General features: G+C 43.5%; 1 protein-coding gene across 1 annotated transcript in view; it reads right to left on the bottom strand.

The window, feature by feature from the left end:
• Positions 1 to 15,734, bottom strand: part of LOC135083066 (PHAF1 protein CG7083) — a 35,809-nt gene that overhangs the window by 7,226 nt on the left and 12,849 nt on the right. The window contains exons 4-11 of the mRNA XM_063977829.1: positions 14,613 to 14,772; positions 14,026 to 14,121; positions 13,203 to 13,347; positions 7,770 to 7,897; positions 5,060 to 5,140; positions 4,642 to 4,766; positions 1,291 to 1,480; positions 460 to 985 (exon numbers count right to left, since the gene is read on the bottom strand). Of these exons, the coding sequence (XP_063833899.1) occupies positions 460 to 985; positions 1,291 to 1,480; positions 4,642 to 4,766; positions 5,060 to 5,140; positions 7,770 to 7,897; positions 13,203 to 13,347; positions 14,026 to 14,121; positions 14,613 to 14,772 (1,451 nt within the window). The remainder of the gene's footprint in view (positions 1 to 459; positions 986 to 1,290; positions 1,481 to 4,641; positions 4,767 to 5,059; positions 5,141 to 7,769; positions 7,898 to 13,202; positions 13,348 to 14,025; positions 14,122 to 14,612; positions 14,773 to 15,734) is intronic.

Raw genomic sequence — 15,734 nt, forward strand, 5'->3', positions numbered from 1 at the left:
TCTGTGATTGGTTCGTGTGTCCCTGTGCGTCCACGCACTGTGAGACCTCATAGTAATGTTTGTGAATATGAGCGTTAGTGTGTTGATTGTCTTGGTGGTGTTGCTGTGTAGGTGGAGGACTCTGGATGGCTGAGTCCTGGTTCCTTGAGGGCATTCACCTCAAAGACAGCAGAAAGTGGACCCATCGGTGTTGTTGGTGACAGTCACGCCTGAGCGCAGCATCCCCTATGTTCTATAAGGAGGTTCTCATCTCAAAGATCATTTCCTGGTAGCTGTAGCAGAAAGTGGTCCCGAAAAGGTTGATACTGTTGTTGGTACAGGCTCTGGTTAGCTGACTTCTGGCTCCTCAAGCAATCTCCTGGATCTTGTGAAAGGGTTCTCGAAGGCGAAGGTGTTGGTGGTATCAGTGGCTGAATGCGACTGACATCAATCTCCTTTGCTGGTGTTAGCGGAGTAGACCTATGGTTCCTAGTTCACTCACCTCAAAAATCATGTCCTGGTAGCCGTAGCAGAAGTTGGATCCGAAGGGGTTGGTGGTATTAGTGAAAGAGGCTTTGGTTGGCTGCAGACTGGCTGACTCCTGACTCGTGGCTCTCGCAGCTGACTCCTGGCTCCTTGAGCCATCTCCTGGATCCTGTGCAAGAGTGCTCACCTCGAAGATTATGCCCTGGTAGTCGTAGCAGAAAGTGGTCCCGGAAACAACATTGGTACTGTTGTTGGTACAGGCTCTGGTTGGCTGCTGACTGGCTGACTCCTGGCTCCTCAAGGCATCTCCTGGATCTTGTGCAAGGGTTCTCACCTCAAAGATCATGTCCTGGTAGCCGTAGCAGAAGGTGGAGCCGAAGGGGTTGGTGGTATTAGTGAAAGAGGCTCTGGTTGGCTGCTGACTCGCTGACTCCTTACTCGTGACTCTCGCAACAGACTCCTGGGTCCTTGAACCATCTCCTGGATCTTGTGCAAGGGTTCTCACCTCGAAGATCATGTCCTGGTAGCCGTAGCAGAAGGTGGAGCCGAAGGGGTTGGTGGTGTTGGTGAAGGAGACTCTAGAATCTCCTCTGCTGCTGACTGGCTAACTCCTGGCTGGGTTCTCTTGGCTGCTGAGTAGCTGACTCCTGCCTCCTGCCACTCACCTCGAAGATCATGTCCTGGTAGCCGTAGCAGAAGGTGGAGCCGAAGGGGTTGGTGGTGTTGGTGAAGGAGACTCTAGAATCTCCTCTGCTGCTGACTGGCTAACTCCTGGCTGGGTTCTCTTGGCTGCTGAGTAGCTGACTCCTGCCTCCTGCCACTCACCTCGAAGATCATGTCCTGGTAGCCGTAGCAGAAGGTGGAGCCGAAGGGGTTGGTGGTGTTGGTGGAGGAGGCGCGGTTGAGCACGACGGGGCGCGCGCACACGCGCAGCGCGCGCGACACCACCTCCCACTTGCTGTACGCCGTGACGGACACCACGCCGCGGTTGTCCACCAAGGAGTTCGGGTCGCATCTGGAGTTTCATATTCAAAATTAGTCCTATGTTCTTAGTCAAAACATGTTTTTGGATAACTAACCTCACGTAATCCAAAACTAGAGCAATAAAAACTATATTGAACGGGATATTAATCTAAAGCCTGGTCCGTGAGCACGTAGAATTTTGTCCAATGACCCTAAGCTACCCATCCTTATCGCTCGCGCGGAATTATATTGCTGTCGCGACTGTGCGACGCGCGCCCGCTGTGAGTGTGCGAGCGCGACAGCAACATAATTACGCGCGAGCGATAAGGATGGGTAGCTTGGGGTCATTGGACAAAATTCTACGTGCTCACGGACTAGGCTTTACATGAAATAAATAAGCAACATTAATACTAACAAGTGCACTTATAGTCTATCCAATATAGCTTGATTAGAATGACGGCTGTCAAACGAATGTGACTAGTGCTGGGTATGTTTCGTACGGTTCACATAGATGTATCGATAAGTTTTCGAAAAAATGATATAAAAAAATGCACCTAATTTTTCTTCATATCTTTATTCATAAAAATTACAATTATGATTTAAATTTAAAGACAGTAAAATTTAAAATTCATGTCAAGGGTGTACAACCTAAGTCGTAGTCATTATCATCAGTGTTCTTCAGTGGGTTTTTCCTCTCGCTAGAGGGCGGTGGGCATCTCTTCTAGAGCAACGGTGCTATGAATACCCAAAAAATTACCGGTGATTGATTTCCGATGTTTGATTATTTAAGAATGAAATGTTTTTTGGTTTTTAATAGTGAACATTTAGAAAAAACCGGCCAAGTGCGAGTCGGGCTCGCACACCGAGGGTTCCGCCGTACAAACGTAGCGGTTTACAATTTATGACGTATTAAATCAAATTACTTACTTGATTCCGTTGCGAGTAGTGGCGAATTTCAAAATATGCGGTATGATTATTTTTTATTTATTTATTTTTGCTATATTTGCATTATAGGTAGGTACCTACCTCAGCGTTTTGAATTTTTGCGTTGATTTAGAATTTCTCACAGTTTAGAGGCAATTAGATTTAAGAATTGTTTGATATGAATTTCAACTTTAATATCTCTACGCGTTCATGTGAAAAAGGGTAGGTAGTAAGTTTATAATTATTAAAAAAATATTTTGTCATGTAAGCAAAAATAATATTTTAAATTTTATATAACTTCAAATTTATCATTTTCGCAATTTTTCCTTTATCTGTACTATATAACGTTGCTTCGTGCCAAATTTCAAGATTCTGAGTTCACAGGAAGTACCTTGTAGGTTTTGATTCCCTAGCGTGTGACGGAAATTCGTCTAAGGTGTCGGTATAAACTGCTGTATCTTTTGATCGCGTTAACTTAGAAGTTTCATTTTTTTACTTCTTAAAGGGACAATAGATCTAGGTATTTGGTATAAATTTCAATTTGATACCTTTATTCGTTAGTGAGAAATAAGGTAGTAAGTTTCATTTTATTAAAATATTTTTATTATATTATATAACTAAAAAAATGTAATTTTCGCAATTTTTCCTATATTTGCATTATATGACAATGCTTTATGCCAAATTTCAAGATTCTGAGTTTACGGGAAGTATCCTGTAGGTTTTGATTCCTTTGCGAGTGTCGAAAATTTGTTGAAAATATCGACATAATCGGCTGTATCTTTTGATTGGCTTGGCTTAGAAGTTTGATATTTTCACAGCTTAAAGGGACAATAGACCTGAGTATTTCATGTGAATTTCAGCTTGATACGTTCACGCGTTCTTGAGATAAAGGGTCTTGACAGACGGACGGACGGACAACAAAGTGATCCTATAAGGGTTCCGTTTTTTCCTTTTGAGGTACGGAACCCTAAAAACGTATAACTTGACTTAAATATGTTAAAAAATTAGTTAGAAAAAAAAAATTGTTAAATATGTAAAAAAATTAGTTTTAATTTAATATTACATTTGTCGATATGTCCCAACACTAACATTTTTGTAACTCGAGATAACCTTGTAGAGACGTCGTTAATACTCTAGCTTGATTTTTATAATTTCGAATTACTACTTATTGGTGTAATTTAACGCTGCATTTACACGAAATTAACATTTTTATTGGAAGCACTGTCGTCGAAAATATTGTTTGTAGGTCAGACGTGAATTATTTCTTGTCCGCTAATATTTAGCTCTCATTGATCGCTACTACAAAGTTATGTCGTTACTTTTGATGGCAGCTGTCATTCTAATCAAGCTATATTGGATAGACTATAGTGGGTTTAAACCCACTCCACTCTGTATAGTATCGAGCTTAGTCCTGCACTACTGCATGTAGTGGCGAACTTAGTCCCGCACCATTGTGAGTACTAGCTAGCTTAGACTCTCTCTTTTGAATAGAACTCCCTTAGGCCCCGTCATCATGTACGTACAATAACAAGCTTAGTTCTACCTTGGACCGGACGTGCTTAATTCCGCACCACTTTGCCGTTTTTACGGCCTGTATAATTTACCTACCAGTCCCACATCACGAAACTAAGCTACGTTTTTTAATTATATTGAAGTTCAGAGAGCGCGGCGATAACAGTTTACGCGTTGTTCTTGCCTACAAGATCTATACTAACATAATATTATAAATGCGAAAGTAACTCTGTCTGTCTCGCTTTCACGCCTAAACCACTGAACCGATTTTGATGAAATTTGGCATAGATATAGTTTGAGTCCCGGGAAAGGACATAGGACAGTTTTTATCCCGGTTTTTGAAACAGGGACGCCGCGATAAAGATTTTCTGTGACAGACAAAATTTCACGCGGGCGAAGCCGCGGGCGGAAAGCTAGTTAAGTTAATATACAAATAGAAGCGAGCTTAGTCCAGAATTATGCTACTTGTCGGGGTGCACGGCGAGCTCGTGTATATTGAAGTTGCAGTGGCGCGTTAATCCCGCACCACGAGCGAGCTTAGTCTCGCACCATCATGTGTGGTAGCGAGCTTAGTCTCGCACCATCATGTGTGGTAGCGAGCTTAGTCTCGCACCATCATGTGTGGTAGCGAGCTTAGTCTCGCACCATCATGTGTGGTAGCGAGCTTAGTCTCGCATCATCATGTGTGGTAGCGAGCTTGGTCCCGCACCTCTGTGTGTACTTATTTATTAGCGAGCTTAGTCCCACACCACTGAGTGTAGGAGCGAGCTTACTTACTTGTCGGGCTGCACGGCGAGCTCGAACTCGCAGCGGTGGTACATATTAAAGTTGTAATGACCCGGGTAGTTGGTGTGAAGCACGAACTTTTTCACTTGGTGCGTACACGCATCAAATAGCACGTCCTGGAATCACAAAAAAAATCAAGTCACTAAATAGAGATGTAAACAGCAAGAGTTTGAATTAGTCAGTCTGTTAACTTATCAAAAAATACTCGAAACGTATTTTTCACTTTTTCAAACTAATGAAAATTAAAAGAGATAAAGGGCGCCAAAGTTCAAAAGAAGAGGCCTGTGACGTCAAGAAGTTTATAAAAGTGTAGCACTATGTGACGTCACGCGGAACTTCAACGCATCATAACATCGTAATTACTTGTTTGATTGACAAGTAATTACGAATTTACTTTGACATCACTTACCAGGCCAAGCGTGAAGTAGTTGAAGAAATAGTCAGAAGCTGGCGGCGGGCGGCGGCGCGCGGTCGGCCGGTGAATCCGCATCTGTGCGACACAACATCACATGTTAGCTAGCAACTTTTTAATACACAATTGAGTCATAATTTCAACGAAATGACGTCCACTCCCAGACAATGGCCTGCCCCCAGGATTCCCACAACGAGAAATCCTGAAAAAATAAAATAGGGACAGGAGCCGCCGTTGCCTTTTCGATTCCGTGGGAGTCACTCGAGGACTGTTTCTACCCCAACGGCTATCAGTTCTACGACCTATGTGTCCCGCCTACTGCCACTTAAGTTTACGGATCAAAAAACAACGCCTTCGGCAAGTACTTTATTAACTAAGAACGAAACCTAAGCCTATGTAGAGGCTTACTATTTCTGCCATCCCCTGCCCTTTGATACGCCATCGCCTATAACCTATGACGTTGCCTGTAAAGTAAAACGTCACATTATTTTAAACCTACCTTGTCCTCCTCCTATGTTCTTCTGATTTATTTAGTTGCGGGGCCAATGACAGTTTAACTTTCCCTCGGGACAAACTTGACCTTCAATGGTTGGGTTTTTATTCAAGCTGTAGATCCTGGCTACACAGGAGTTGCAGTGGTGGGAACGAGGTAGGAATAATCCCGAATATGCCATTTTAAATAATACCAATTATACTAAGATCCTCGATATAACTTCTGCTCCGCTCTTCAGAACGACACATAAGGTAGGTGTGTAGAAGCTTCTGTCCTCCCTTGCCCTTCGATGTCTTTATAATAAAAACTACTAATACTTAGCCTAGGCGCAGACCATCGATTTTTCATCGGCCGAAAGTTTAGTCGGGCAGTTGATCAGTATGGGCATCTATGGAAGTGCGCACATTACACCAATTTGATTTGGCCGATTCTTCATACAAATGAAAATCGGGTCCAACTATCGGCCAACTAAAAATCGGTGGTCTGCGCCTAGTCTCTTAGGGGGCGTCCATTAATTACATGAGACAATTTTGGCAATTTTTCAACCCCCCCGCCCCCCTTGGTGAGATTTTTCCAGACCCCCCCCCACAATCTCACGTGAAAATTAAAATGCGTATTTTTTACAATGGAAATGTAAATCCGTGCTTCGATTAGAATTAAAAAGAAAATCTTCTAATTTCTTTACTGTTTCTTAGACGGTTTAGAATAAAAATAATAATTTATCATTAGGAATAATAAAAATATATGTTTTTTAATTTAAAATAACCCACTTTTCTCGCAAATATGCCCTGTTTCTTGCTGTAAAAATTACGTGATATTTGTCGAGATCCCCCCTCTCCCCTGCGTGAGATTTAGTGAGATTTTTTTTTACCGCCTGGCAGCTGTCGCCGAAGCGCAGCACGCGGCACACCGCCACCTGCACCGGCTCCGGCCGGCTGTGCCCGCAGCACGACACCCACCTTGTCGTCCGCCTGCAACACGACCACCTACCTTGTCGTCCGCCTGCAGCACGACCACCTACCTTGTCGTCCGCCTGCAGCACGACCGCCTACCTTGTCGTCCGCCTGCAGCACGACCGCCTACCTTGTCGTCCGCCTGCAGCACGACCACCTACCTTGTCGTCCGCCTGCAGCACGACCGCCTACCTTGTCGTCCGCCTGCAGCACGACCGCCTACCTTGTCGTCCGCCTGCAGCACGACACCCACCTTATCGTCCGCCTGCAACACGACCACCTACCTTGTCGTCCGCCTGCAGCACGACCACTCACCTTGTCGTCCGCCTGCAACACGACCACCTACCTTGTCGTCCGCCTGCAGCACGACCACCTACCTTGTCGTCCGCCTGCAGCACGACCGCCTACCTTGTCGTCCGCCTGCAGCACGACCGCCTACCTTGTCGTCCGCCTGCAGCACGACCGCCTACCTTGTCGTCCGCCTGCAGCACGACCGCCTACCTTGTCGTCCGCCTGCAACACGACCGCCTACCTTGTCGTCCGCCTGCAGCACGACCGCCTACCTTGTCGTCCGCCTGCAGCACGACACCCACCTTGTCGTCCGCCTGCAACACGACCACCTACCTTGTCGTCCGCCTGCAGCACGACCACTCACCTTGTCGTCCGCCTGCAACACGACCACCTACCTTGTCGTCCGCCTGCAGCACGACCACCTACCTTGTCGTCCGCCTGCAGCACGACCGCCTACCTTGTCGTCCGCCTGCAGCACGACCGCCTACCTTGTCGTCCGCCTGCAGAACGACCGCCTACCTTGTCGTCCGCCTGCAGCACGACACCTACCTTGTCGTCCGCCTGCAGCACGACACCCACCTTGTCGTCCGCCTGCAACACGACCACCTACCTTGTCGTCCGCCTGCAGCACGACAACTCACCTTGTCGTCCGCCTGCAACACGACCACCTACCTTGTCGTCCGCCTGTAGCACGACAACTCACCTTGTCGTCCGCCTGCAACACGACCACCTACCTTGTCGACCGCCTGCAGCACGACAACTCACCTTGTCGACCGCCTGCAGCACGACAACTCACCTTGTCGTCCGCCCGCAGCACGACCGCCTACCTTGTCGTCCGCCTTGTAGTAGAGGCGCGCGGGGGCGCCCAGCGCGCGCGCGACCGCCTGGCAGCTGTCGCCGAAGCGAAGCACGCGGCACACCGCCACCTGCACCGGCTCCAGCCGGCTGTGCCCGCAGCACGACCGCCTACCTTGTCGTCCGCCTTGTAGTAGAGGCGCGCGGGGGCGCCGAGCGCGCGCGCGACCGCCTGGCAGCTGTCGCCGAAGCGCAGCACGCGGCACACCGCCACCTGCACCGGCTCCAGTGCCCGGCTCGTGCCTGCAACACGATTAGAGGTTTCATTAGTATTTAGGTCATATTCGTCCTAACACTAACACAATGGTGCTGAACTAAGCACTAGTGTATGCTGAAATAAACACACAATAGTGCTTAATTCCGATCGACCAGCAGATCAAGCGTCGCAAGTGGAACTGGATTGGTCACACTCTCCGAAGGGACCCCGATCACATCCCTAAGCAGGCTCTGGATTGGAATCCCCAAGGAAAACGCAAACGTGGTCGACCCAGGCATACTTGGCGGCGCACTGTAGCGGACGAGGCGAAGAAGATCGGCAAGACCTGGAGCGAGATCAAGCGAGAAGCTCACGACCGAACGAGATGGAGGACTGTTGTGGACGCCCTCTGCCCCATCTAGGGGACATAGGACCATAAGTCAAGTAAGTCAAGTGTGTAGTAATAAGCTTAAGGCGATTAGAGTCCTCAATGACCTTGAGCGTTTGACCTTCACGCCGCGAGCAACACCCGCGTACCCCGCACCAAAAACTCCGATTTGACACCGATCAAAAATACACGGGCATAGGTAGATACAGAATAGAAGCTCTTTCTTCATACATTACTGCCTATTATTTTAAACTTAAATTGATGAACCTTGATGTCGGTGTCATTTAACTCAGGCGTAAAGGTATTTAATAAAAATAACAAAATCCATGAACATTTTGTACGGGATAAAATTTTATTTTATTTTTCGTAAATTTTCTAATGTTTTTGTCGGTTCAGTCGTTCTCGAAATTTGAACAAACCCGACTTTATTACAAGCTTTTATTTAGCTTGCAATTTATGATGTATGTAGGTAATTACATAAATGTTTGTTCGGGTGGAATCTTGCAAGCTGAATTAGTTGCAAGCTGAATTAGTTAGACCAACTTCCTGACGACAACTAGGCTAGATGACAAAATTTCAATTATTTGTCCGCCAGACAGATAATTAGAAAATATTAGACTCATATTTTTTATTTTCTTTCATAATTAAATAATAACAGTGCTACATCGAGTTGAAATGGCGCGATACGCCACGCTTGAGTAGAATTTTTACTCAAATGTGACGTCACGCGACATTTCAACTCAATATAATACTGTAATTATTCGATTATGGAAAAAATTAAAAAATATGAGTCTAATATTTTCTAATTATCTGTCTGACGGACTAAATAGAATTTCGATTTCATTACCCAGTCATCATCCCTATTGGAACGCATTAGTACCTAGTATTGTCTATGGCCTAAAAAAGCAAATGTTTCTGCTTTTGTCTATCACTTATGAAGAATAAACTGAAAATGTATTTGTCTTTTTATTAGAAATCCTTCATCAATTGATTGAGTTCAAATTTCGGATATACATGTAATTCGGGTGACAATGCAAGATTGTGATGACATGGAGCTGATCTGATGGTAGAGCTGGAATGCCAGTGGCCCCATAGCAACTCCGGGAATAAACGATTCCATCGAGTTTAGGCTCGTTTGATTTGTATTTATTTATTATTATACCTAAATAATTTCATTACAATTTTCTAAAAATGCACAAAAACTTAAAAATCTTGAAAACGGTGATATTTTTACTGGGGTCAAAATTGGACGTTAGGGGGACCATGGCGAGGCCTATCGATGGTTGAAGGGTTATCCATTGTTTTTGGGACACCCTGTATAAGCAAGTACCTAATGTTATGTAAGTAGGTACGCTACTTTGAAAATCATGAGTCTTCAATTCTCTAAGGGAAACTGCAGGGTCTGATGATGGAGCTGGAATGTGGCCATAGGAATAGGCTAGTTTCTTTAAAAAAGACTTTTGGTCCGTCAATTTTACATTATCAAAAAATATTGGACACAGGATATTTTTATTTTTCAATTGAATAAGTAATTACGAAGATAATGATGCGATGAAATTCCGCGTGACGACACAAATCGCCACATTTTTAAGCATGCCTTGACGTCATGTGCCTCATCTTCTGAACTTTGGTGCGCTTCATCTCTTTAAATTTTCATAAGTTTAAAAAAGTGAAAAATTACATTTAGAGTTTTTTTTTGGTAAGTTCACCGACGGACTTATTCAAACTCTTGCTACTTTCTTGCTTTATCCACGAAACATCCCTATTCTTCGAAATTATTACGATCTACAAACGGAAAATCTCTGCTACTACGCCGCAGTAAATTCCCCATCATAAATAAAAAGTTTTTTTTTAAAACAAGCTCTTGTATGCTAATAATTTTGGTTTCATGACATGCTCCTAAAATTCATCACCTTATAAGAGGATTTCAGTTTTTATCTGCGAAACTTTTTAATAATATAGGTACGTTTCATGGTTTGGTAATTTAGGGAAGTTTATTTGCACTTAACATGAAAAATATGGTATCAATGTACTGAGTACCTATGCACCTTCAGTGGCAACAACAAGGTCTACTGGGTACCTATAGTCTACTAAAGGCATGAAATAGATTAATTTCACTAAAAATTAAAACCAACTCCAAAACGAATCACCAAAAGGTAGGACACCGACACCGACTCCGAAAATGGCTAATTTTGTAATCAGTATCCAAATTTTTAATAAGCTCTATAGAACAATTCAATACCACTTTATCTTAATTTTTTTTAATGTGACAGGAGGCAAACGAGCAAACGGATCACCTGTTGGTAAATGATTACCGTCACCCATAGACACCCGCAGACCCAGGGGCGTTACAGGTGTTATTTTTAATTGTGGTATTTTCGCGAAGAAACATATTTAAAATCTAATTCTAATAAGTATGAAAAATATAAATTGTTTTCTTCACGTAAATCGATTAAGTTACAGATTCTGACTAGCTCCTAATTTGGATACTGATTGCAAAGGCCTAGTAAATAAATAACGTTATAATTTTTCTACTTGTATTTATCTAGTGCAGTTGTTTTGGAGTCAATTATAGTTTTTTTACACTAATAGATTCTATTCAGGTAGAAAATAGCGTCTGAGCGCGTCATAATTCAATTGTATTGTCTGACTGCACGTACTCTATGAACAATTCTGACATAAAATCTATTGTCGAACAAAAGCTGGGTTGCACCATCTTACTTCAACTTTGACAAGCGTCAAAAGTCTGTCTAACTCCATACAAAAAACACCGGTTATCGCCAAAGCTACGGTCAAAGTTAGGTCACGTCAGGTGGTGCAACTTAGCCAAAAAAAAAATTCATTTTGATCGCTAATGTCAGTTTGCAGCGAGTGACACAACCTCCCCGTCTGAAGGCCAGCGGCCGACTGCCGCCCGCACCCCGCGAAGGCCCCCTCAACAGCAAAACGTTCGGAATTTATCAAAAGTAAAATTTATGAATGAAAGTAATGTTCGATTGAAAAACGCAACGTGTCATTTAAAGATTAAAGAATTCCCAATCTATTCGTGCAAAAATCTTTTAAATTAACATAGCCGTTTTGGAGGAGTAGGGAATTTAAGTAAAAAATCGATGTCCCGTATTTATTTTTTTAATCCAAAACAAAGAGACGTAGCGAAAATTCAAACGTCACAAATGTAGTCCTTGACCGGTTCTATAACATATATTTTTTTCAACTATTTCTGTCCAGCAGTAAAAGAGGAGTAGGCTTTACAAAATGCCCATTTGGCGCGGATTGAGGACACTAATCGCCTTAAGAGTAGGCGCACACCGTTGATTTTTCGTCAGCCGATAGTTTAGTCGGGCAGTTGATCAGTATGGGCATGTATGGGAGTGCGCACACTACGCCGATTCGATTTGGCCGATTCTTCATACAATTTAAAATCGGGCACAACTATCGGCCAACTAAAAATCAACGGTGTGCGCCTATTCTAAGACTCGCACCACTCTGTGCAGGAGCGAGCTTATCGTCTTTCGTCGTCGTTTCAGCCAAATTACGTCCACTGCTGGATAAAAGCCTCCCCCAAGGATTAACAATGGCAAAATTATATGGCTTGCTAAGTAAGTGGAATGCAATAATTTTTTAATGGTACCTAAATCGTTTATTTGCCTAACATGTGTGGTTCATTTACATAACCATACTGATCTATACCCGCTTTTAGACTTAATAAAGTGTTTGCCACTTTTATGGGACAAGGTATCCATTTTTATAACAAAGTCCCTGATAAATATAAAGAGCTACCGTATAATAAATTTAAAGGTATAGTTAAAGATCACATGCTTAAAAAAGCCTATTATACAACTCGAGATTTTCTTAATGATAAGTCATCCTGGGAGTAGGATTATGGTCCTCTCATGCTCGCACTAAAAAGAATTAAAATGAAAAGTAATATTGTATAAACTAATAATAATTTCTCAAATGTTAAAGTGTCATGCTTCTCAATCTGGACTGTTACTTAGCTTTATTATTAGTTTTTTTTTAAAGAGATAACTTGGCATTGTCATTCTCACTAAAATGTCTCTGGGGTGGTGGCGTAGTGAGGCGGGTCGTTACATTCCCTCTAATATGGTCGAGTGAAGCGATGGCTGGTTCACTCGTCATGTCTGTGAACAGGCGCTGCTTTCGGGGACTGGTCAATCCAAGTTATTCAAATTTATGTATGCGAGTCATTTCTACTAGTACCTTAATATGTAAGTCTAGATATTAGCACGTCACTACCTTGTTTAATATACCACGCAATCTTGTATACCCATTCTTATGATACACCATACAAGAATGCATGGTAAATTCAGTGAACTGCTCCTGAATCGAATGTACCTACTACTACTATTTCTATTTATTTATATTAACCGGCAGACAGTGGTGACTGAGTTTGTTGCGGCGCTTCTTCTCAGCACTTGCCAAATGTTGGTCTCGAAGCGCTGGTAGGGTAAAAAGATTATGAGACATGTAGAGGCTCCTTAAGAGCATATGACGATTTGTAAGAACTATTTATTAGTCTAAACAAATAAAGAAATTTTGACTTTGACTTTGACTTTAACAGGTAGTACATTTAAAAGATGGTTACGTCACCCCGTAGCTGGATCAGAGTTCAGGATGGTTTAGCAACACAGTTTTACCAGTGTACTGACCTTGCGTGAACGTGTACTGACTTTGCGTGAACGTGTACTGACCTTGCGTGTACGTGTAATGACCTTGAGTGGACGTGTACTGACCTTGCGTGAACGTGTACTGACCTTGCGTGAACGTGTACTGACCTTGCGTGAACGTGTGCTGACCTTGCGTGAACGTGTACTGACCTTGCGTGAACGTGTACTGACCTTGCGTGAACGTGTACTGACCTTGCGTGAACGTGTACTGACCTTGCGTGAACGTGTACTGACCTTGCGTGAACGTGTACTGACCTTGCGTGAACGTGTACTGACCTTGCGTGAACATGTGCAGGCGCAGCCCCTGCGTGGCGCCGGCCGCGCGCAGTACGTGGCAGCGGCGGAGGTGCAGCTGCTGCCGGTAGCACGACAGCGGCAGTTCTGGCAGCGGCGCCGCGCATGTTTCGCCCGCACTGCTGGCCTGCCGAGAAAACACTGACTAAAGCCCGGTCTCTGAGCACGTAGAATTTCGTCCAATGACCCCAAGCTACCCATCCTTATCGCTCGCGCGTAATTATATTGATGTCGCGACTGTGCGACGGGCGGCCGCAGTGAGTGTGCGAGCCATAGCGAGACAAAATTCTACGTGCTCACAGACCAGACTATAGTAAGGAACTAGGATTGCTCACAATGTCTGCTCACACTGCGACCGGTCTTCGCATTGGTTGATTCGCAAAGTACCACTCTGCTCCAGTAAATAGGCAGACAGCCTAACTATCAACTATTTTCCCGCTAAGCAAATATGCTCGTGTCAAAAAAGAGAGAGAACTTTTTCCTCCACAATCTTCTCACAGCGACAAGAGCTGTCAAAAAAGATTCGCTGATCGATTCTCACTTCATGGTGAGAACGTCTATCGAGAGGCTAAGGTTATTAGGTCGCTCTTTGATTCGAGTCGAGAATCGTCTTTCGCACTCATTCACATGCTTATTATAATAATTAAACGACAAAACTAACGGAACTACAATCTACACTCGTCAACTCGTATCTGGCTTCATGCTTCTTTTTCCTACATCCTCGGCGGTGGGACAATATTTACTTTACACAGGTGTTAGACCTAATTACGTGTATTTTTAATATTATTTTACTTGCCAAACTTACCTGGTGTTGAGATCCATAGTAGATAGTGGTCCGGGAGACGACTGGCGAGCCCCCGTTAGGAAACTGTAGCGAGCCCAGCCCGTGCGCGTAGCCAGGCTGCAAGCAAATTAAGACCTTATTCAACACATTTTCTGAAGGGATCATTCGTAATTGCCTTGCAATTTTTAGATCCGAAGTGTCAAATTGCTGTGCTTAAACAATATTCCGGGATTTTTTGGCAGGAAAGTAAAGCATCATGTTTAGCAGTTTTCTGTTATGAACGAAACATGACCTACCTCGTGTTTCGTTATTAATAGGTTTCGTTCTTGTAGGAGCTTAAAATTTCTGGGAGGGCAGGCAGGCGGTTCGTTTCAGCCAAATGACGACAAAGGCCTTCCCCAAGAACTTCCACAACGACCGGTCCTGCGCAGCCTGCATCCAGGCACCTCCCGCGACCTTCGCCAGATCGTCGGTCCTGCCCTCACCACGGCTTCCGACCCGTGGTCGCCACTCAAGAACTTTTCTGCCCCATGGGCGGTCAGGCAGGCGGTACGCCTAAGTATCATGCATGAATAATTACTTGAATCCATAAAAAAAAATACACATACCTCGAATTTACTATCAACAGGGAAGTAAAAAGACAACCCCCTGAAGTTCAACGCGAACAGATGGCGCTGCGAGTCGTACAGGCCGGGATGCGTCGCGCCGAAGCAGTGCTCCACTTGCTCGATAGATGGCGTTATCTCGGGCGAGTTGAAACACATGCCGCTGTGGGAAAATGAACCTTGTTACAAACATGTACGAGGGAATTTTGTATGGTTACATTGGTGGTGGATATGATTAGGCCGGGGAGCATCGCGCCGAAGCAGTGCTCCACTTGCTCGATAGATGGCGTTATCTCGGGCGAGTTGAAACACATGCCGCTGTGGGAAAATGAACCATGTTACAAACATGTACGAGGGAATTTAGTATGGGGACATTGGTGGTGAATAGGACTTGTTTTAAATGTTTTTAGAGTATCTCCACTTGCTCGATAGATGGCGTTATCTCGGGCGAGTTGAAACACATGCCGCTGTGGAAAAGTGAACCTTGTTACAATCATATACGCGTGAATTTTGTATGGTTACATTGGTAGTGGATAGGACATATTAATTAATTATTTTAGAGTGTAATAATGTGGTAGACACATGTGCAGTGTTTTATCAAAACATATTTTCATATTACATACATTAATTTTGGATGATTTAATGCATTTGTCAATAAGGAAAAAACATTGTGCCTATCCTTTTACCTACTTTAATATTTATAGTCTAACCTAATAAACAGGTCAATTTAATAATATCAATAAGGTACAACATAATTTATGTGTTACTCATTTTTTTCCTTAATTAGTTGATCATTGAGTATACAGGGTAAGAATACATCCAGACATCCACTGTTACTAAAAAAAGGCAATAAAACACTTTATTAATATTGAACCTAATTGAACTAACATCTACACGGACTACAAGCAGTTGTTACACACAAATTAATGTCAGCCAACTTTCAATGTAACGTTACTTTCTCTAGATCTATAAAATTTAATTAAATAATAATAAGAGTAGGTACATTTTAATGGATAAGATTCACTTCAATAATATGTGTACCTAATTATTCAATCGTAAATTAGCTGAAGAATTTAATATTAATCGGCTGCCAAGTCTAAAAAAAAACTTTTTGTAACCACATAA

The sequence above is a fragment of the Ostrinia nubilalis genome, chromosome 22, assembly GCF_963855985.1.
Source record: "Ostrinia nubilalis chromosome 22, ilOstNubi1.1, whole genome shotgun sequence".
Taxonomy (NCBI): Eukaryota; Metazoa; Arthropoda; class Insecta; order Lepidoptera; family Crambidae; genus Ostrinia; species Ostrinia nubilalis.